Source organism: Pseudophryne corroboree, chromosome 8, assembly GCF_028390025.1.
Source record: "Pseudophryne corroboree isolate aPseCor3 chromosome 8, aPseCor3.hap2, whole genome shotgun sequence".
Taxonomy (NCBI): domain Eukaryota; kingdom Metazoa; phylum Chordata; class Amphibia; order Anura; family Myobatrachidae; genus Pseudophryne; species Pseudophryne corroboree.
Window position 1 is genome coordinate 352,616,976 of NC_086451.1, and position 21,177 is coordinate 352,638,152.

Here is a 21,177-nt window from a genome sequence, read left to right on the forward strand (position 1 = left end):
TCCCCTGCACTGCACTACAGAAACAGGATAAAACAGAGAGGGGGGGCATTTTTTGGCGATATTTTGATATATTTAAGCTGCTATAAGGAACAACACTTATATAAGGTTGTTCCCATATATATTATAGCGCTTGGGTGTGTGCTGGCAAACTCTCCCTCTGTCTCCCCAAATGGCTAGTGGGGTCCTGTCTTCGATAAGAGCATTCCCTGTGTGTCTGCTGTGTGTCGGTACGTGTGTGTCGACATGTATGAGGACGATGTTGGTGTGGAGGCAGAGCAATTGCCGATAATGGTGATGTCACCCCCCAGGGAGTCGACACCGGAATGGATGGCTTTGTTTATGGAATTACGTGATAATGTCAGCACATTACAAAAATCAGTTCACGACATGAGACGGCCGGCAAACCAGTTAGTACCTGCCCAGGCGTCTCAGACACCGTCAGGGGCTGTAAAGCGCCCTTTACCTCAGTCGGTCGACACAGACCCAGACACAGACACTGAATCTAGTGTCGACGGTGATGAAACAAACGTATTTTCAAGTAGGGCCACACGTTATATGATCACGGCAATGAAGGAGGCTTTGCATATCTCTGATACTGCAAGTACCACAAAAAGGGGTATTATGTGGGGGGTGAAAAAACTACCTGTAGTTTTTCCTGAATCAGAGGAATTAAATGATGTATGTGATGAAGCGTGGGTTAACCCAGATAGAAAAGTGCTAATTTCAAAAAAGTTATTAGCATTATACCCTTTCCCGCCAGAGGTTAGGGCGCGCTGGAAAACACCCCCTAGGGTGGATAAGGCGCTCACACGCTTATCAAAACAAGTGGCGTTACCGTCTCCTGATACGGCCGCCCTCAGGGATCCAGCTGATAGGAGACTGGAAACTACCCTAAAAAGTATATACACACATACTGGTGTTATACTGCGACCAGCCATCGCCTCAGCCTGGATGTGCAGTGCTGGGGTCGTCTGGTTGGATTCCCTGACTGAAAATATTGATACCCTGGATAGGGACTGTATTTTATTGACTATAGAGCAATTAAAGGATGCTTTCCTTTATATGCGAGATGCTCAGAGAGATATTTGCACTCTGGCATCGAGAGTAAATGCGATGTCCATATCTGCCAGAAGGAGTTTATGGACGCGACAGTGGTCAGGTGATGTGGATTCCAAACGACATATGGAAGTATTGCCGTATAAAGGGGAGGAATTATTTGGCGTCGGTCTATCGGATCTGGTGGCCACGGCAACTGCCGGAAAATCCACCTTTTCACCTCAGACCCCCTCCCAACAGAAAAAGACACCGGCCCTCATTCCGAGTTGATCGGTCGCAAGGCGAATTTAGCAGAGTTACACACGCTAAGCCGCCGCCTACTGGGAGTGTATCTTAGCATCTTAAAATTGCGACCGATGTATTCGCAATATTGCGATCACAAACTACTTAGCAGTTTTAGAGTAGCTCCAGACTTACTCTGCCTGTGCGATCAGTTCAGTGCTTGTCGTTCCTGGTTTGACGTCACAAACACACCCAGCGTTCGCCCAACCACTCCCCCGTTTCTCCGGCCACTCCTGCATTTTTTCCGGAAACGGTAGCGTTTTCAGCCACACGCCCATAAAACGGCCTGTTTCCGCCCAGTAACACCCATTTCCTGTCAATCACATTACGTTCGCCGGAGCGATGAAAAAGCCGTGAGTAAAAATACTATCTTCATAGCAAAGATACTTGGCGCAGTCGCAGTGCGAATATTGCGCATGCGCACTAAGCGGAATTTCACTGCGATGCGATGAAAAATACAGAGCGAACGACTCGGAATGAGGGCCACCGTCTTTTCAGCCGCAGTCCTTTCGGTCCTATAAGAACAAGCGGACAAAAGGACAGTCATATCTGCCTCGGGGCAGAGGAAGGGGTAAGAGAGGGCAGCAAGCAGCCCCTGCCCAGGAACAGAAGCCCTCTCAAGGTTCTGCAAAGCCCTCAGCATGACGCTGGGGCCTTACAAGCGGACTCAGGAGCGGTGGGGGGTCGACTCAAGAATTTCAGCGCACAGTGGGCTTGCTCACAGGTGGACCCCTGGATCCTGCAGGTAGTATCTCAGGGTTACAGGTTGGAATTCGAGAAGTCTCCCCCTCGCAGGTTCCTAAAGTCTGCTTTGCCAACGTCTCCCTCAGACAGGGCGACGGTATTGGAAGCCATTCACAAGCTGTTTTCTCAGCAGGTGATAGTCAAGGTACCCCTCCTACAACAGGGAAAGGGGTATTACTCCACGCTATTTGTGGTACCGAAGCCGGACGGCTCGGTAAGACCTATTCTAAATCTGAAATCTTTGAACCTGTACATACAAAAATTCAAGTTCAAGATGGAGTCACTCAGAGCAGTGATAGCGAATCTGGAAGAAGGGGACTTTATGGTGTCCCTGGACATAAAGGATGCTTACCTGCATGTCCCAATTTGCCCTTCACATCAAGGGTACCTCAGGTTCGTGGTGCAAAACTGTCATTATCAGTTTCAGACGCTGCCGTTTGGATTGTCCACGGCACCTCAGGTCTTTACCAAGGTAATGGCCGAAATGATGATTCTTCTGCGAAGAAGAGGCGTATTAATTATCCCTTACTTGGACGATCTCCTGATAAGGGCAAGGTCCAGAGAACAGCTGGAGGACGGAGTAGCACTAACCCGACTAGTGCTGCAACAACACGGGTGGATTCTGAATTTTCCAAAATCTCAGTTGACCCCGACGACACGTCTGCTGTTCCTGGGAATGATTCTGGACACGGTTCAGAAAAAGGTGTTTCTTCCGGAGGAGAAAGCCAGGGAGTTATCCGAACTTGTCAGGAACCTCCTAAAACCAGGGAAAGTGTCTGTGCATCAATGCACAAGAGTCCTGGGAAAGATGGTGGCTTCTTACGAAGCGATTACATTCGGCAGATTCCACGCACGAACTTTTCAGTGGGATCTGCTGGACAAATGGTCCGGATCACATCTGCAGATGCATCAGCGGATAACCTTATCGCCACGGACAAGGGTGTCTCTTCTGTGGTGGTTGCAGAGTGCTCATCTGTTAGAGGGCCGCAGATTCGGCATACAGGACTGGGTCCTGGTGACCACGGATGCCAGTCTGAGAGGCTGGGGAGCGGTCACACAGGGAAGAAACTTCCAGGGAGTATGGTCAAGCCTGGAGATGTCTCTTCACATAAATATACTGGAGCTAAGAGCGATTTACAATGCTCTAAGTCTGGCAAAACCCCTGCTTCAGGGTCAGCCGGTGTTGATCCAGTCGGACAACATCACGGCAGTCGCCCACGTAAACAGACAGGGCGGCACAAGAAGCAGGACAGCAATGGCAGAAGCTGCAAGGATTCTTCGCTGGGCGGAAGATCATGTGATAGCACTGTCAGCAGTATTCATTCCGGGAGTGGACAACTGGGAAGCAGACTTCCTCAGCAGACACGATCTACACCCGGGAGAGTGGGGACTTCATCCAGAAGTCTTCCACATGATTGTGAACCGTTGGGAAAAACCAATGGTGGATATGATGGCGTCCCGCCTCAACAAAAAACTGGACAGGTATTGCGCCAGGTCAAGAGACCCTCAGGCAATAGCTGTGGACGCTCTGGTAACACCGTGGGTGTTCCAGTCAGTGTATGTGTTCCCTCCTCTGCCTCTCATACCAAAAGTACTGAGAATTATACGGCAAAAGGGAGTAAGAACGATACTAGTGGCTCCGGATTGGCCAAGAAGAACTTGGTACCCGGAACTTCAAGAGATGCTCACGGAGGATCCGTGGCCTCTACCTCTAAGACGGGACCTGCTTCAGCAGGGACCGTGTCTATTCCAAGACTTACCGCGGCTGCGTTTGACGGCATGGCGGTTGAACGCCGAATTCTAAGGGAAAAAGGCATTCCGGAAGAGGTCATTCCTACACTGGTAAAAGCCAGGAAGGAGGTGACTGCACAACATTATCACCGCATTTGGAGGAAATATGTTGCGTGGTGTGAGGCCAGGAAGGCCCCCACGGAGGAATTTCAACTGGGTCGATTCCTACATTTCCTGCAAACAGGATTGTCTATGGGCCTCAAATTGGGGTCCATTAAGGTTCAAATTTCGTCCCTGTCGATTTTCTTCCAGAAAGAATTGGCTTCAGTTCCTGAAGTCCAGACTTTTGTAAAAGGAGTACTACATATACAGCCCCCGGTTGTGCCCCCAGTGGCACCGTGGGATCTTAATGTAGTCTTGGATTTTCTCAAATCCCATTGGTTTGAGCCGCTCAAATCGGTGGAGTTGAAGTATCTTACATGGAAAGTAACCATGCTACTGGCCCTGGCTTCAGCCAGGAGAGTATCAGAATTGGCGGCTTTATCATATAAGAGCCCATATCTGATTTTCCATACGGACAGGGCAGAACTGCGGACGCGTCCTCATTTTCTGCCTAAGGTGGTGTCAGCGTTTCACCTGAACCAGCCTATTGTGGTGCCTGCGGCTACAAACGATTTGGAGGATTCCAAGTTGTTGGACGTGGTCCGGGCATTGAAAATATATATTTCAAGAACGGCGGGAGTCAGAAAGTCTGACTCACTGTTTATATTGTATGCACCCAACAAGATGGGTGCTCCTGCTTCTAAGCAGACGATTGCTCGTTGGATTTGTAGCACAATTCAACTTGCACATTCTGTGGCAGGCTTGCCACAACCTAAATCTGTCAAGGCCCATTCCACAAGGAAAGTGGGCTCATCCTGGGCGGCTGCCCGGGGGGTCTCGGCATTACAACTCTGCCGAGCTGCTACTTGGTCAGGGGCAAACACGTTTGCAAAATTCTACAAATTTGATACCCTGGCTGAGGAGGACCTTGAGTTCTCTCATTCGGTGCTGCAGAGTCATCCGCACTCTCCCGCCCGTTTGGGAGCTTTGGTATAATCCCCATGGTCCTGACGGAGTCCCCAGCATCCACTTAGGACGTTAGAGAAAATAAGAATTTACTTACCGATAATTCTATTTCTCGTAGTCCGTAGTGGATGCTGGGCGCCCATCCCAAGTGCGGATTGTCTGCAATACTTGTACATAGTTATTGTTACAAACAAATTCGGGTTGTTATTGTTGTGAGCCGTCTGTTCAGAGGCTCCTACGTTTGTCATACTGTTAACTGGGTTCAGATCACAAGTTATACGGTGTGATTGGTGTGGCTGGTATGAGTCTTACCCGGGATTCAATATCCTTCCTTATTGTGTATGCTCGTCCGGGCACAGTATCCAAACGGAGGCTTGGAGGAGGGTCATAGGGGGAGGAGCCAGTACACACCACCTAATCCTAAAGCTTTATTTTTGTGCCCTGTCTCCTGCGGAGCCGCTATTCCCCATGGTCCTGACGGAGTCCCCAGCATCCACTACGGACTACGAGAAATAGAATTATCGGTAAGTAAATTCTTATTTTTCAGTCAGGGAATCCGACCACGCCAACCCAGCACTGCACATCCAGGCTGAGGCGATTGCTGGTCGCAGTATAACACCAGTATGTTGTGTAAATACATTTTAGGATACCCTCCTGCTTTCTATCAGCAGGATCCTTAAGGGCGGCCATCTCAGGAGAGGGTAGAGCCCCTGTTTTGACAAGCGTGTGAGCGCTTTATCCACCCTAGGGGGTGTTTCCCAACGCACCCTAACCTCTGGCGGGAAAGGATATAATGCCAATAACTGTTTAGAAATTATCAGGTTTTTTTATCGGGGGAAACCCACGCTTCATCACACACCTCATTTAATTTCTCAGATTCAGGAAAACTACAGGTAGTTTTTCCTCACCGAACATAATACCCCTATTGGTGGTACTCGTATTATCAGAAATGTGTAAAACATTTTTCATTGCCTCAATCATGTAACGTGTGGCCCTACTGGAAGTCATATTTGTCTCTTCACCGTCGACACTGGAGTCAGTATCCGTGTCGGCGTCTGTATTTGCCATCTGAGGTAACGGGCGCTTTAGAGCCCCTGACGGCCTATGAGACGTCTGGACAGGCACAAGCTGAGTAGCCGGCTGTCTCATGTCAATCACTTTCTTTTGTAAAGAGCTGACACTGTCATGTAATTCCTTCCAACAGTTCATCCACTCAGGTGTCGACCCCCTAGGGGGTGACATCCCTATTACAGGCAATTTGCTCCGCCTCCACATCATTTTCCTCCTCATACATGTCGACACAAACGTACCGACACACAGCACACACACAGGGAATGCTCTGATAGAGGACAGGACCCCACTAGCCCTTTGGGGAGACAGAGGGAGAGTTTGCCAGCACACACCAGAGCGCTATATATATACAGGGATAACCTTATATAAGTGTTTTTCCCCTTATAGCTGCTGTATTGTTTATACTGCGCCTAATTAGTGCCCCCCTCTCTTTTTTAACCCTTTTTGTAGTGTAGTGACTGCAGGGGAGAGCCAGGGAGCTTCCCTCCAACGGAGCTGTGAGGGAAAATGGCGCCAGTGTGCTGAGGAGATAGGCTCCGCCCCTTTCTCGGCGGCCTTTTCTCACGTTTTTCAGTGTAATCTGGCAGGGGTTAAAATTCATCCATATAGCCCTGGGGGCTATATGTGATGTATTTTCGCCAGCCAAGGTGTTTTTATTGCTGCTCAGGGTGCCCCCCCCCTAGCGCCCTGCACCCTCAGTGACCGAAGTGTGAAGTGTGCTGAGGAGCAATGGCGCACAGCTGCAGTGCTGTGCGCTACCTTGGTGAAGACAGGATGTCTTCTGCCGCCGATTTTCCGGACCTCTTCTTGCTTCTGGCTCTGTAAGGGGGCCGGCGGCGCGGCTCTGGGACCGGACTCCATGGCTGGGCCTGTGTTCGATCCCTCTGGAGCTAATGGTGTCCAGTAGCCTAAGAAGCCCAATCCACTCTGCACTCAGGTGAGTTCGCTTCTTCTCCCCTTAGTCCCTCGATGCAGTAAGCCTGTTGCCAGCAGGTCTCACTGAAAATAAAAAACCTAAAACTAAACTTTTCACTAAGCAGCTCAGGAGAGCCCCTAGTGTGCACCCTTCTCGTTCGGGCACAAAAATCTAACTGAGGCTTGGAGGAGGGTCATAGGGGGAGGAGCCAGTGCACACCAGGTAGTCCTAAAGCTTTACTTTTGTGCCCAGTCTCCTGCGGAGCCGCTATTCCCCATGGTCCTTACGGAGTTCCCAGCATCCACTAGGACGTCAGAGAAATATTGTTTAGTTATTATATATTGTTAGCTTTATGACTTAGGACAATAGAACTCTGTTCTATTAGTATCTTAAATAATTGAATTTGATCTGGCTAGAGAAGCTGCGGAAATCTATTTATATAACCTACAAAATGTATATACAGTACACTGGCATGAATACACTGTCCCACTTCGCTGGGTAGAGCTAGTGATCCTGTATTGTAGATTAAAGGGTTAATATTTAAAATGTTGGGGTTTGAAGCTCTGCAACAGCTGGAGTCATTGGTGGTATAACATTGCCTTCAATCTGGACAGTATTTGAGATAATCTACTAGAATATTAATGTTCCACTCTTGCTCTACTCTTACTAAAAGCTCTGAAGTGAATGTCAATGTATTGATCTTTAAGAAACGTACGTCTGCTACATACCTCGTTCACGAATAGACTCTTGGCTTTGTTTTCTGCATATTCCGGTACTGAAGATTTGACAGTCCTGTGCTGACGATCTACCGTGGAAATCTTGGCACAAGATGGTAACATGATGAGTTCTCAGTGGCAATGCATTTTACAACAGACATATAAGAACAACTAATGCACACGCAGTCCACTTACAAACACATCCTCCATTGGGAACATCAGCATATCTCGATGGGGATCACTGAAGATCTGAGCTTTTCTCTGGGAAATCACAGCTTCATAGTCCAAAGGTTCCACCATCCTTGCCTTCTCCTGTAAGAGAATTCAAATGGCCCCAACATTATTTATGTCCACATCACAGGTAACTAGTACAGATCCAAGTGGAGAATAAACATAATTACAAAGAACAGCAGTATTAAACAGCAGCATGAAAACAATGCAATGAAAAGAGAGGATAAAAGAAATACCAAAAAACAAAAAAAAAATCACTCATAAATGATACGCAAATCATTCAGAAAACTAGAGGGAAAGTACATTAGATATCCATCAAAAATGCATTCTGCAAATGAATCCCACCTGATAATCCAGGCATCTTCCTTGCCAACACCTGAATATATCCAATTCTAAGTTCTACTTGCCACCTATCTGCTTTTAGTATCTGTTTTATATAGACTTTAATGTGTGTGTATATATATATATATATATATATATATATTTATTAAGGGTGCCCTGGTGCCCTCCATGCTGAATTAACACATCCAAATTGAAAGAACAGGCGGCACTCCCGGGTCTTGCAGTGATATAATAGGATTTTAATTACCTACCGGTAAATCCTTTTCTCGTAGTCCGTAGAGGATGCTGGGGTATAGACGGGTCCACTAGAAGCCATGGGCACTTTAAGATTTTAATAGTGTGGGCGGGCTCCTCCCTTTATGCCCCTCCTACCAGACCCAGTCTAGAAACTGTGCCCGAGGAGACGGACATACTTCGAGAGAAGGAAATACACAGATAGTGGTGAGATTCAAACCAGCTCACACATAATAAGGCAAACCAAGCTAACCTGCTAGAAACAATCCAGTAACAGCTGAACAACAGTGCTTAACCAAGTAACAATGCAGTACTGAACCAAGAAACAACTGCAGGAAAACGAAGCGCTGGGCGGGCGCCCAGCATCCTTTACGGACTACGAGAAAAGGATTTACCGGTAGGTAATTCAAATCCTATTTTCTCTTACATCCTAGAGGATGCTGGGGTCCACATTACTACCATGGGGATGTACCAAAGCCCCCAGTACGGGAGGGAGAGCGCGGAGGCTCCTGCAGAACTGATCGACCAAACTTTAGGTCCTCAGAGGCCAAAGTATCGAACTTGTAGATCTTAGCAAACGTGTTCGACCCTGACCCAGTAGCCGCTCGGCAAAGCTGTAAAGCCGAGACACCCCGGGCAGCCGCCCAGGAAGAACCCACCGTACGAGTAGAGTGAGCCTTAACAGATTTTGGACACGGCAAGCCTGCCGTTGAATAAGGATGCTGGATAGTGAACCTGATCCAGCGAGAAATCGTCTGCTTAGAAGCAGGACACCCAATCTTGTTGGGGTCATAAAAGGACAAACGAGAGTCCGACTTTCTGTGACGAGAAGTTCTCTTCACATAAATCTTCAAAACCCTCACAACACCCAAGGACTGTGAGGTAAGTGAGGAGTCAGTAGCCACTGGCAACACAACAGGTTGGTTGATATGAAAAGCCGTCCTGAGCTCAGCTCTATCTTCATGGAAAAGTAAGTAGGGGCTTTTGCAGGACAAAGCACCCAATTCAGACACATGCCTAGCAGATGCTAATGCCAACAGTGTGACCGCCTTCCAAGTGAGAAACTTGACCACAACCTCCTTTAAAGGTTCAAACCAATCTGATTGCAGGAACTTCAGCACCACGTTAAGATCCCAAGGTGCCGTAGGAGGCACAAAGGGAGGATGAATGTGCAGCACACCTTTCAAGAAAGTCTGAACCTCAGGGAGTGAAGCCAACTGTTTCTGGAAGAAAATGGACAAGGCCGAAATCTGGACTTTTGTGGAGCCCAAACGTACGCCCACATACACACCTGCTTGCAGTAAGAGGAGAAACCGTCCAAGTTGAAACGCCACCGTAGGAAACTTCTTGGATTCACACCATGACACATACTTTTTGCATCACCATAGGAGTAAAATCCTGGCTTTCGGCGACAGACGTATCCTGTGGTGCACGTGTAAGTGGGATCCCGACCACTTGTCCAGAAGATCCAGTTGGAAAGACCGTGCATGAAATCTTCCGTACTGTAGAGCCTCGTAGGAGGCAACCATCTTCCTCAGAAGACGAATGCACTGATGAACCGATACCCGGGTAGGCTTCAAGACATCCCGGACCATTGTTTGTATTACCAACGCTTTCTCCAGTGGTAGAAATACTCTCTGCACTTCCATGTCGAGGATCATCCCTAGGAAAGACATTCTCCTTGTCGGCTCCAAATGTAACTTTGGACGATTCAGGATCCATCCATGATCCCGTCGCAGTCGAGTTGTAAGAGCAATGGACCGTAATAGCTTCTCCTTGGACGATGCTTTTATCAGCAGATCGTCCAGATATGGAATTATGTTCACCCCCTGTCTGCGGAGGAGAACCATCATTTCCGCCATCACCTTGGTGAATACCCTCGGTGCTGTGTAGAGGCCGAATGGTAGGGCCTGGAACTGAAAGTGACAGTCCAACAGTGCGAATCAAAGATAAGCTTGATGCAGCAGCCAAATTGGAATGTGGAGGTACGCATCCTTGATATCCAGGGATACCAGGAATTCCCCCTCCTCCAGACCTGATATGACAGACTCCATTTTGAACTTGAACTCCCTCAGAAAGGGGTTTAGTGATTTTAAGTTCAGAATGGGCCTGACAGAACCATCCGGTTTCAGTACCACGAAAAGGTTTGAATAGTAACCTTTGTTTTGCAACTGGGGAGGAACTGGTACGATAACCTGTGCCTCCACCAGCTTCTGGACGGCTCCCTCTTCTTGGTTTTGGCTGACCTCCTCTAAAGAAGGTGTTAGACGGTTTGGCCTTTCTTGTTTTAGTAGCACGAAAGGACTGTGATGCCGCTGAAGAAAAAGGTTTCTTCACAGCACGTGCAGCTGAGGGAAGAAAAGGTGACTTATCCGCCGTAGACGTGGAGATCCACACATCCAACGCTTCCCCAAAGAGAGCCTGACCTGTGTAGGGTAGGGTTTCCACACCTCTCCTCGATTCCGCGTCAGCAGACCACTGGCGCAGCCACAGTCCTCGATGAGCTGAGACTGACATGGAAGAAATTTCTGCAGCCATTGAACCCAGGTCCTTCATGGATTCCACCATAAATCCTGCAGAATCCTGAATGTTATGTAAAAACAATTCTACGTCACTTTTATCCATAGTATCCAAATCAAGTAACGTGCCTGACCACATTACTATAGCTTTGAAAATCTATGCAAAGGCAATAGTAGGCCGTAGTATCGCCCCTGAAGCTGTGTATATGGATTTGAGCGTAGTATCAATTTTGCGATCAGCCGACTCCTTTAAGGCAGTAGATCCTGGAACAGGTAAAACCACCTTTTGTGAGAGTCTGGATACAGACGCGTCCACTATGGGTGGGTTTTCCCATTTTTTCCTATCCTCCACAGGAAAGGGAAAAGCAACCAGAACCCTTCTAGGACTCTGGAATTTTTTCTCCGGGTTTTCCCATGCTTTCTCAAATATAGCATTTAATTCTTTGGACGCAGGGAAGGTTAGTGAGGCTTTCTTATTGTCAGTGAAGTAAGCCTCCTCAACCTGCTCCGGTGTTGTATCTGCAATATTCAACACATCCCTTATAGCCTCTATCATCAACTGCACCCCTTTAGCAAGAGATGCGGCACCCCTAAGCACAGAGTTGGTATCCGTGTCATCCTACATAATCTGTGCAAGAGCACGTTTATGGGAACCTACTGAGGGGGGCCCTGAGGTAACAGAACCGGACAAAACTGCCATAGAGTTCTGTAAAACCTGAGTTACAGATTTATTCTGTGCAACCCTAGTAGAGATCTGAGAAATCATGGATTTGATAGAGGATAACCATTCAGGCTCCCTTGCTGGTATCTGTGTTAAAACAGTGCAATCCTGATTACATGGAATGGGATCATCCTGAGAGGACATATCCTCAGCAGCATATGACACAGAGTCCCTGGACCTAGCTTAATGGAGACCACAGACACTCCACACACACACAGGGGAGGACAGAGTTTCACCCCCAAGAATGGTAAGAGAGATACAGAGATTGGAGCCAACCCACACACAGCGCTTTCCAGTTATAGGGAGACCCTAAACCAGCGCTGACTGTGTACCTTAATAGGTTACACAGTCTTACACAGCCTCCCCCCCTTCTACAACCCCCTGGTACCTTGAGAGATAGCTGGAGTTGCTCTGGAGGGACTGCACATCACTGACAGCGTTTCTGCCTGCAAGAAAATGGCGCTGAATGCTGCTGGGTCCGCTCTAAGGAGAAGCTCCGCCCCCATAATGGCGCAGTCTTCCTGCTCTTCATAGGATTATAGTGGCCTAAGGATTTATGCTGGCAGAGATCCCGGGATCCTGACAGGCTTGAGAGGTCAGTGTATGGTGTAGGCGCTGGCTCAGGGCGCCCATCACAGCGCCGCACTATGTACCGCTGAGCCCCGAGCACAGTTAGTACTGCGCTCCATACCCTGTTGCCGCCATCTTCAAACCGGCTCCCCGCTTGCCAGGGGGGCCTGTGACTCACTCGCCACGATCTTCTGGCTCTGTAAGGGGGTGGCGGCATGCTGCCGGGGTGAGCGATCCCCTGTGGCGGGGGAACGTTCGATCCCCTCAGGAGCTCAGTGTCTTGTCAGCGGAGATAGTGGCTTAGACCCCGCAGGGCAGACACTACTTCTCCCCCCTCCACCTTAGTCCCACGAAGCAGGGAGGCTGTTGCCAGCAGCCTCCCTGTAAAAATAAGATTTTAAACCTACCGGTAAATCTTTTTCTCCTAGTCCGTAGAGGATGCTGGGGACCCCGTAAGGACCATGGGGTATAGATGGGCTTCGCAGGAGACATGGGCACTATAAGGAACTTTAAAATGGGTGTGCACTGGCTCCTCCCTCTATGCCCCTCCTCCAGACCTCAGTTAGAGAAACTGTGCCCAGAGGAGACGGACAGTACGAGGAAAGGATTTTGTTAATCTAAGGGAAAGATTCATACCAGTCCACAGCATCGACACCGTATAACATGGAATATACTAACCTGTTAACAGTATGAAACAAAACAGCATCAGCCCGAGACTGATCAAAACTGTAACATAACCCTTATGTAAGCAAAACCATATACAAGTCTTGCAGAATTTAGTCCGCACTGGGACGGGCGCCCAGCATCCTCTACGGACTAGGAGAAAATAAGAATTTACTCACCGGTAATTCTATTTCTCGTAGTCCGTAGTGGATGCTGGGACTCCGTAAGGACCATGGGGAATAGCGGCTCCGCAGGAGACTGGGCACAACTATAAAAGAAAGCTTTAGACTACTGGTGTGCACTGGCTCCTCCCACTATGACCCTCCTCCAGACCTCAGTTAGGATACTGTGCCCGGAAGAGCTGACACAATAAGGAAGGATTTTGAATCCCGGGTAAGATTCATACCAGCCACACCAATCACACCGTATAACTCGTGATACAATACCCAGTTAACAGTATGATAACAACTGAGCCTCTCAACAGATGGCTCAACAATAACCTTTTAGTTAAGCAATAACTATATACAAGTATTGCAGACAATCCGCACTTGGGATGGGCGTCCAGCATCCACTACGGACTACGAGAAATAGAATTACCGGTGAGTAAATTCTTATTTTCTCTGACGTCCTAAGTGGATGCTGGGACTCCGTAAGGACCATGGGGATTATACCAAAGCTCCCAAACGGGCGGGAGAGTGCGGATGACTCTGCAGCACCGAATGGGCAAACTCTAGGTCCTCCTCAGCCAGGGTGTCAAACTTGTAGAATTTTGCAAATGTGTTTGACCCGACCAAGTAGCTGCTCGGCAAAGTTGTAGAGCAGAGACCACTCGGGCAGCCGCCCAAGAAGAGCCCACCTTCCTCGTGGAATGGGCTTTCACTGATTTAGGATGCGGCAGTCCAGCCGCAGAATGTGCAAGCTGAATCGTACTACAGATCCAGCGAGCAATAGTCTGCTTTGAAGCAGGTGCACCCAACTTGTTGGGCGCATACAGGATAAATAGCGAGTCAGTCTTTCTGACTCCAGCTATCCTGGAAACATAGACTTTCAGGGCCCTGCCTACGTCCAACAACTTGGAAGCCTCCAAGTCTGTAGTAGCCGCAGGCACCACGATAGGTTGGTTCAGATGAAAAGCTGATACCACTTTAGGGAGAAACTGGGGACGAGTCCTCAATTCTGCCCTATCCATATGGAAAATCAGATAAGGGCTTTTACATGACAAAGCCGCCAATTCTGATACACGTCTGGCCGAAGCCAAGGCCAACAACATGACCACTTTCCACGTGAGATATTTCAAATCCACAGTTTTTAGTGGCTCAAACCAATGTGACTTTAGGAAATCCAACACCACGTTGAGATCCCAAGGTGCCACTGGAGGCACAAAAGGGGGCTGAATATGCAGCACTCCCTTAACAAAAGTCTGAACTTCAGGTAGTGAAGCCAGTTCTCTCTGGAAGAAAATCGATAGAGCCGAAATCTGGACCTTAATGGAACCCAATTTTAGGCCCATAGTCACCCCTGACTGCAGGAAGTGCAGAAATCGACCTAGCTGAAATTCCTCCGTTGGGGCCTTCCTGGCCTCACACCACGCAACATATTTTCGCCAAATGCGGTGATAATGGTTTGCGGTAACTTCTTTCCTAGCTTTAATCAGCGTAGGAATGACTTCCTCCGGAATGCCCTTTTCCTTCAGGATCCGGTGTTCAACCGCCATGCCGTCAAACGCAGCCGCGGTAAGTCTTGGAACAGACAGGGCCCCTGCTGTAGCAGGTCCTGTCTGAGCGGCAGAGGCCATGGGTCCTCTGAGATCATTTTTTTAAGTTCCGGGTACCAAACTCTTCTTGGCCAATCCGGAACAATGAGTATAGTTCTTACTCCTCTTTTCCTTATTATCCTCAGTATCCGACCGGTACACCCACAGTGTCACTAGAGCGTCCACAGCTATCGCCTGAGGGTCTCTCGACCTGGCGCAATATCTTTCTAGCTTTTTGTTTAGGCGGGACGCCATCATGTCCACCTGTGGCCTTTCCCAACGGTTTACAATCATTTGGAAGACTTCTGGATGAAGTCCCCACTCTCCCGGGTGGAGGTCGTGCCTGCTGAGGAAGTCTGCTTCCCAGTTGTCCACTCCCGGAATGAACACTGCTGACAGTGCTAACACGTGATTTTCCGCCCATCGGAGAATCCTTGTGGCTTCTGCCATCGCCGTCCTGCTTCTCATGCCGCCCTGTCGGTTTACATGGGCGACCGCCGTGATGTTGTCTGACTGGATCAGTACCGGCTGGTTTTGAAGCAGGGGTTTTGCCTGACTTAGGGCATTGTAAATGGCCCTCAGTTCCAGAATATTTATGTGCAGGGAAGTCTCCTGACTTGACCATAGTCCTTGGAAGTTTCTTCCCTGTGTGATTGCCCCCCAGCCTCGAAGGCTGGCATCCGTGGTCACCAGGACCCAGTCCTGTATGCCGAATCTGCGGCCCTCTTGAAGATGAGCACTCTGCAGCCACCACAGCAGAGACACCCTGGTCCTTGGAGACAGGGTTATCAGCCGATGCATCTGAAGATGCGATCCGGACCACTTGTCCAATAGGTCCCACTGAAAGGTTCTTGCATGGAACCTGCCGAATGGAATCGCTTCGTAGGAAGCTACCATCTTTCCCAGGATCCGCGTGCAGTGATGCACCGACACCTGTTTTGGTTTTAGGAGGCCTCTCACTAGAGATGACAGCTCCTTGGCCTTCTCCTCCGGGAGAAACACTTTTTTCTGTTCTGTATCCAGAACCCTCCCCAGGAACAGTAGACGTGTCGTAGGGATCAGCTGTGACTTTGGAATATTTAGAACCCAGCCGTGCTGTTGTAGCACCTCCCGAGATAGTGCTACCCCGACCAACAACTGCTCCCTGGACCTCGCCTTTATCAGGAGATCGTCCAAGTACGGGATAATTAAAACTCCCTTCTTTCGAAGGAGTATCATCATTTCGGCCATTACCTTGGTAAAGACCCTCGGAGCCGTGGATAGACCGAACGGCAACGTCTGGAATTGGTAATGACAATCCTGTACCACAAATCTGAGGTACTCCTGGTGAGGATGGTAAATGGGGACATGCAGGTAAGCATCCTTGATGTCCAGTGATACCATGTAATCCCCCTCGTCCAGGCTTGCAATAATCGCCCTGAGCGATTCCATCTTGAACTTGAATTTTTTTATATATGTGTTCAAGGATTTCAAATTTAAAATGGGTCTCACCGAACCGTCCGGTTTCGGTACCACAACATTGTGGAATAGTAACCCCGACCTTGTTGAAGTAGGGGCACCTTTACTATCACCTGTTGTGAATACAGCTTGTGAATTGCCTGTAACACTGCCTCCCTGCCTGAGGGAGTGGTTGGTAAGGCAGATTTGAGGAAACGGCGGGGGGGAGCCGTCTCGAATTCCAGCTTGTACCCCTGAGATACTATTTGAAAGATCCAGGGATCCACCCGTGAGCGAGCCCACTGATTGCTGAAATATTGGAGACGGGCCCCCACCGTACCTGGCTCCGCCTATGGAGCCCCAGCGTCATGCTGTGGACTTAGAGGAAGCGGGAGAGGACTTTTGCTCCTGGGTACTGGCTGTATGCTGCAGCTTTTTCCCCCTACCTCTGCCTCTGGGCAGAAAGGACGCGCCCTTAACCCGCTTGCCCCTATTGGGCCGAAAGGACTGTACCTGATAATACAGTGCTTTCTTTGGCTGTGAGGGAACATGGGGTAAAAATGTAAACTTCCCAGCTGTTGCTGTGGAAACGAGGTCCGAGAGACCATCCCCGAACAACTCCTTACCCTTATAAGGCAGAACTTCCATGTGCCTTTTGGAATCTGCATCTCCTGTCCACTGCCGAGTCCATAATCCTCTCCTGGCAGAAATGGACATTGCACTAATTTTGGATGCCAGCCGGCAAATATCCCTCTGTGCGTCCCTCATGTATAAAAGTGCGTCTTTAATATGCTCTACGGTTAGCAATATAGTGTCCCTGTCTAGGGTATCAATATTTTCCGACAGGGAATCTGACCACGCAGCTGCAGCACTGCACATCCATGCTGACGCAATAGCTGGCCTCAGTATAACACCTGTGTGTGTATATATAGACTTCAGGATAGCCTCCTGCTTTCTATCAGCAGATTCCTTCAGGGCGGCCATATCCGGAGACGATAGTGCAACCTTCTTTGACAAGCGTGTGAGCGCTTTATCCACCCTAGGGGATGTTTCCCTGCGTGACCTATCCTCTGGCGGGAAAGGGTACGCCATTAGTAACCTCTTAGAAATTACCAGCTTCTTATCAGGAGAAGCCCACGCTTCTTCACACACGTCATTTAACTCCTCAGATGGAGGAAAAACTACTGGTAGTTTTTTCTCTCCAAACATTATACCCTTTTTTGTGGTACCGGGGGTAACATCAGAAATGTGCAACACATTTTTCATTGCCTCAATTATGTAACGTGTGGCCCTATTGGATGTTACATTAGTCTCATCGTCGTCGACACTGGAGTCAGTATCCGTGTCGAAATCTGTGTCTGCCATCTGAGGTAGCGGGCATTTTAGAGCCCCTGATGGCTTTTGAGACGCCTGGGCAGGCACAGGCTGAGAAGCCGGCTGTCCCATAGTAGGTATGTCGTCAAACCTTTTATGCAAGGAGTCGACACTGTCGCGTAATTCCTTCCACAGAACCATCCACTCAGGTGTCGACCCCGCAGGGGGTGACATCACATTTACAGGCATTTGCTCCGCCTCCACATAAGCCTCCTCATCAAACATGTCGACACAGCCGTACCGACACACCGCATACACACAGGGAATGCTCTGACAGAGGACAGGACCCCACAAAGCCCTTTGGGGAGACAGAGAGAGAGTATGCCAGCACACACCAGAGCGCTATATAATACAGGGACTAACTGAATTATATCCCCTTATAGCTGCTATATATATATATATATATATATATATATATATATACTGCGCCTAAATTTAGTGCCCCCCCCCTCTCTTTTTTACCCTTCTGTAGCTTGTAGACTGCAGGGGAGAGCCAGGGAGCTTCCTTCCAGCGGAGCTGTGAGGGAAAAATGGCGCCAGTGTGCTGAAGGAGTTAGTCCCGCCCCTTTTTCGGCTGACTTCTCCCGCGTTTTTGAAACTCTGGCAGGGGTATTAATTTACACCTATATAGCCTCTGGGACTATATATGGTGTATATTTGCCAGCCAAGGTGTGTAATATTGCCTCTCAGGGCGCCCCCCCCCCCAGCGCCCTGCACCCATCAGTGACCGGAGTGTAAGGTGTACATGAGGAGCAATGGTGCACAGCTGCACTGCTGTGCGCTACCTTGGTGAAGACCGAAGTCTTCTGCCGCCGATTTTCCGGACCTCTTCATGCTTCTGGCTCTGTAAGGGGGACGGGTCCTGCGGTCGATCCCTCTGGAGCTAATGGTGTCCAGTAGCCTAAGAAGCCCAAACTACCACCTGTTAGGTAGGTTCGCTTCTTCTCCCCTTAGTCCCTCGCTGCAGTGAGTCTGTTGCCAGCAGATCTCACTGTAAAATAAAAAACCTAAAAAATAATTTCTTTCTAGGAGCTCAGGAGAGCCCCTAGTGTGCATCCAGCTCAGCCGGGCACAAGATTCTAACTGAGGTCTGGAGGAGGGTCATAGTGGGAGGAGCCAGTGCACACCAGTAGTCTAAAGCTTTCTTTATAGTTGTGCCCAGTCTCCTGCGGAGCCGCTATTCCCCATGGTCCTTACGGAGTCCCAGCATCCACTTAGGACGTCAGAGAAAAAGATTTACCGGTAGGTTTAAAATCTTATTTTCTCTTACGTCCTAGAGGATGCTGGGGACTCCGTAAGGACCATGGGGATTATACCAATGCTCCAAAACGGGCGGGAGAGTGCGGATGACTCTGCAGCACCGATTGAGCAAACATGAAGTCCTCATTAGCCAGGGTATCAAACTTGTAGAATTTTGCAAAAGTGTTTGAACCCGACCAAGTCGCCGCTCGGCAAAACTGTAATGCCGAGACGCCTCGGGCAACCGCCCAAGAAGAGCCCACCTTCCTAGTGGAATGGGCCTTTACCGAATTCGGTAACGGCAATCCAGCCGTAGAATGAGCCTGCTGAATCGTGTTACAGATCCAGCGAGCAATAGTCTGCTTAGAAGCAGGAGCGCCAATCTTGTTGGCTGCATACAGGACAAACAGAGCCTCTGTTTTCCTAACCCGAGCTGTCCTGGCTACATAAATTTTTAAGGCCCTGACTACATCAAGAGACGTGGAATCCTCCAAGTCCCCCTTAGCCACAGGCACCACAATAGGCTGGTTCATATGAAAAGATTAAACCACCTTTGGCAAAAATTGAGGACGAGTCCTCAATTCTGCTCTATCCACATGGAAAATCAAGATAGGAGCTTTTGTGAGACAAAGCCGCCAATTCGGTTACCCTCCTTGCAGACGCCAAGGCCAACAACATGACCACCTCACAAGTGAGAAATTTTAATTCCACTGTCTGAAGAGGTTCAAACCAGTGAGACTTTAGGAACTGTAACACCACGTTAAGGTCCCATGGCGCCAATGGAGTCACAAAAAGGAGGCTGTATGTGCAGCACGCCTTTTACGAAAGTCTGGACTTCTGGGAGAGAAGCCAATTCCTTCTGAAAGAAAATTGATAGGGCCGAAATCTGTATCTTAATGGAGCCTAATTTCAGGCCCATATCCACTCCTGTCTGCAGAAAGTGGAGAAGACGGCCCAGATGGAAATCTTCCGTAGGAGCATTCTTGGCCTCACACCAAGATACATATTTTCTCCAGATACGGTGATAATGCATCGCCGTCACCTCCTTCCTAGCCCTCATCAGAGTAGGGAGGACATCTTCCGGAATGCCTTTTCCAGCTAGGATTCGGTGTTCAGCCGCCATGCCGTCAAATGTAACTGCGGTAAGTCTTGGAACACGCAGGGCCCCTGTTGCAACAGGTCCTCTCTGAGAGGAAGAGGCCACGGATCTCCTGTGAGCATTTCCTGAAGATCTGAATACCAGGCCCTTCGAGGCCAATCCGGAGCATTGAGAATTGTCTGCACTCTTTTTCGTCTTATGATTCTCAAAATCTTTGAGATGAGTGGAAGAGGAGGAAACACATAGACCGACCGAAAAACCCACGGTGTCACCAGGGCATCTACCGCTACTGCCTGAGGGTCCCTTGACCTGGCACAATACCTCCGAAGCTTCTTGATGAGGCGTGACACCATCATGTCTATTTGAGGAAGTCCCCAATGACTTGTTATCTCTGCAAAAACTTCTTGATGAAGTCCCCACTCTCCTGGATGGAGATCGTGTCTGCTGAGGAAGTCTGCTTCCCAGTTGTTCACTCCCGGAATGAAGACTGCAGTTAAAGCGCTTACATGATTTTCCGCCCAACGAAGAATCCTGGCGGCTTCCGCCATTGCCGCTCTGCTCCTTGTTCCGCCCTGTCGGTTTACATGAGCCACGGCTGTGACGTTGTCTGACTGAATCAGAACCGGTAGGTCGTGAAGAAGATTCTCCGCTGGACGCAGGCCGTTGTATATGGCCCTCAATTCCAGTACGTTGATGTGAAGACAAGCCTCCTGGCTTGACCATAGTCAAGCCGGGGAGGACTTCTGCTCCTGGGAACTAGCCGTAGCAGGCTGCTTTTTCCCTTACCTCTGGCGAGGAAGGAAGAGCCCCGACCTCTTCTGGACTTATGCGACCGAAAGGACTGCATCTGATATTGTGGTGTTTTCTTTCCCTGTGGGGAAACATAAGGTAAAAAGGTAGATTTGCCGGCGGTAGCTGTGGAAACCAGGTCCGCGAGACCTTCCCCAAATAAATCCTCACCTTTGTACGGCAAAACTTCCATATGCTTCTTTGAGTCGGCATCACCCGACCATTGACGGGTCCACAGGGCTCGCCTAGCAGAAATTGCCATGGCGTTGGCTCTCGAACCTAGTAGACCAACGTCTCTCTGAGCATCTCTCATATATAAGACTGCGTCTTTAATGTGAGCTAAGGTCAATAAAATGGTATCCCTATCCAGAGTATCCATGTCAGCTGACAAGGTATCCGTCCAAGCCGCCACAGCGCTACAAACCCAAGCCGAGGCTAGTACTGGTCTGAGTAAGGTCCCCGTATGTGTATAAATAGATTTTAAGGTAGTTTCCTGTCTGCGATCAGCAGGATCCTTGAGGGCGGCCGTATCTGGAGATGGTAGCGCTACCTTTTTTGACAAGCGCGTTAACGCCTTGTCCACCCTGGGTGAGGATTCCCACCGTACCCTGTCCTGTGTCGG

At 49.1% G+C, this 21,177-nt stretch overlaps 1 protein-coding gene across 2 annotated transcripts in view; it reads right to left on the minus strand.

The window, feature by feature from the left end:
• The window catches only part of DOCK11 (dedicator of cytokinesis 11), a 981,167-nt gene that overhangs the window by 844,895 nt on the left and 115,095 nt on the right, over positions 1–21,177 (minus strand). For both annotated transcript variants that reach the window (XM_063937505.1, XM_063937504.1), the window contains exons 2-3: positions 7,780–7,896; positions 7,597–7,686 (exon numbers count right to left, since the gene is read on the minus strand). In XM_063937505.1, coding sequence (XP_063793575.1) covers positions 7,597–7,686; positions 7,780–7,896 — 207 coding nt within the window. The remainder of the gene's footprint in view (positions 1–7,596; positions 7,687–7,779; positions 7,897–21,177) is intronic.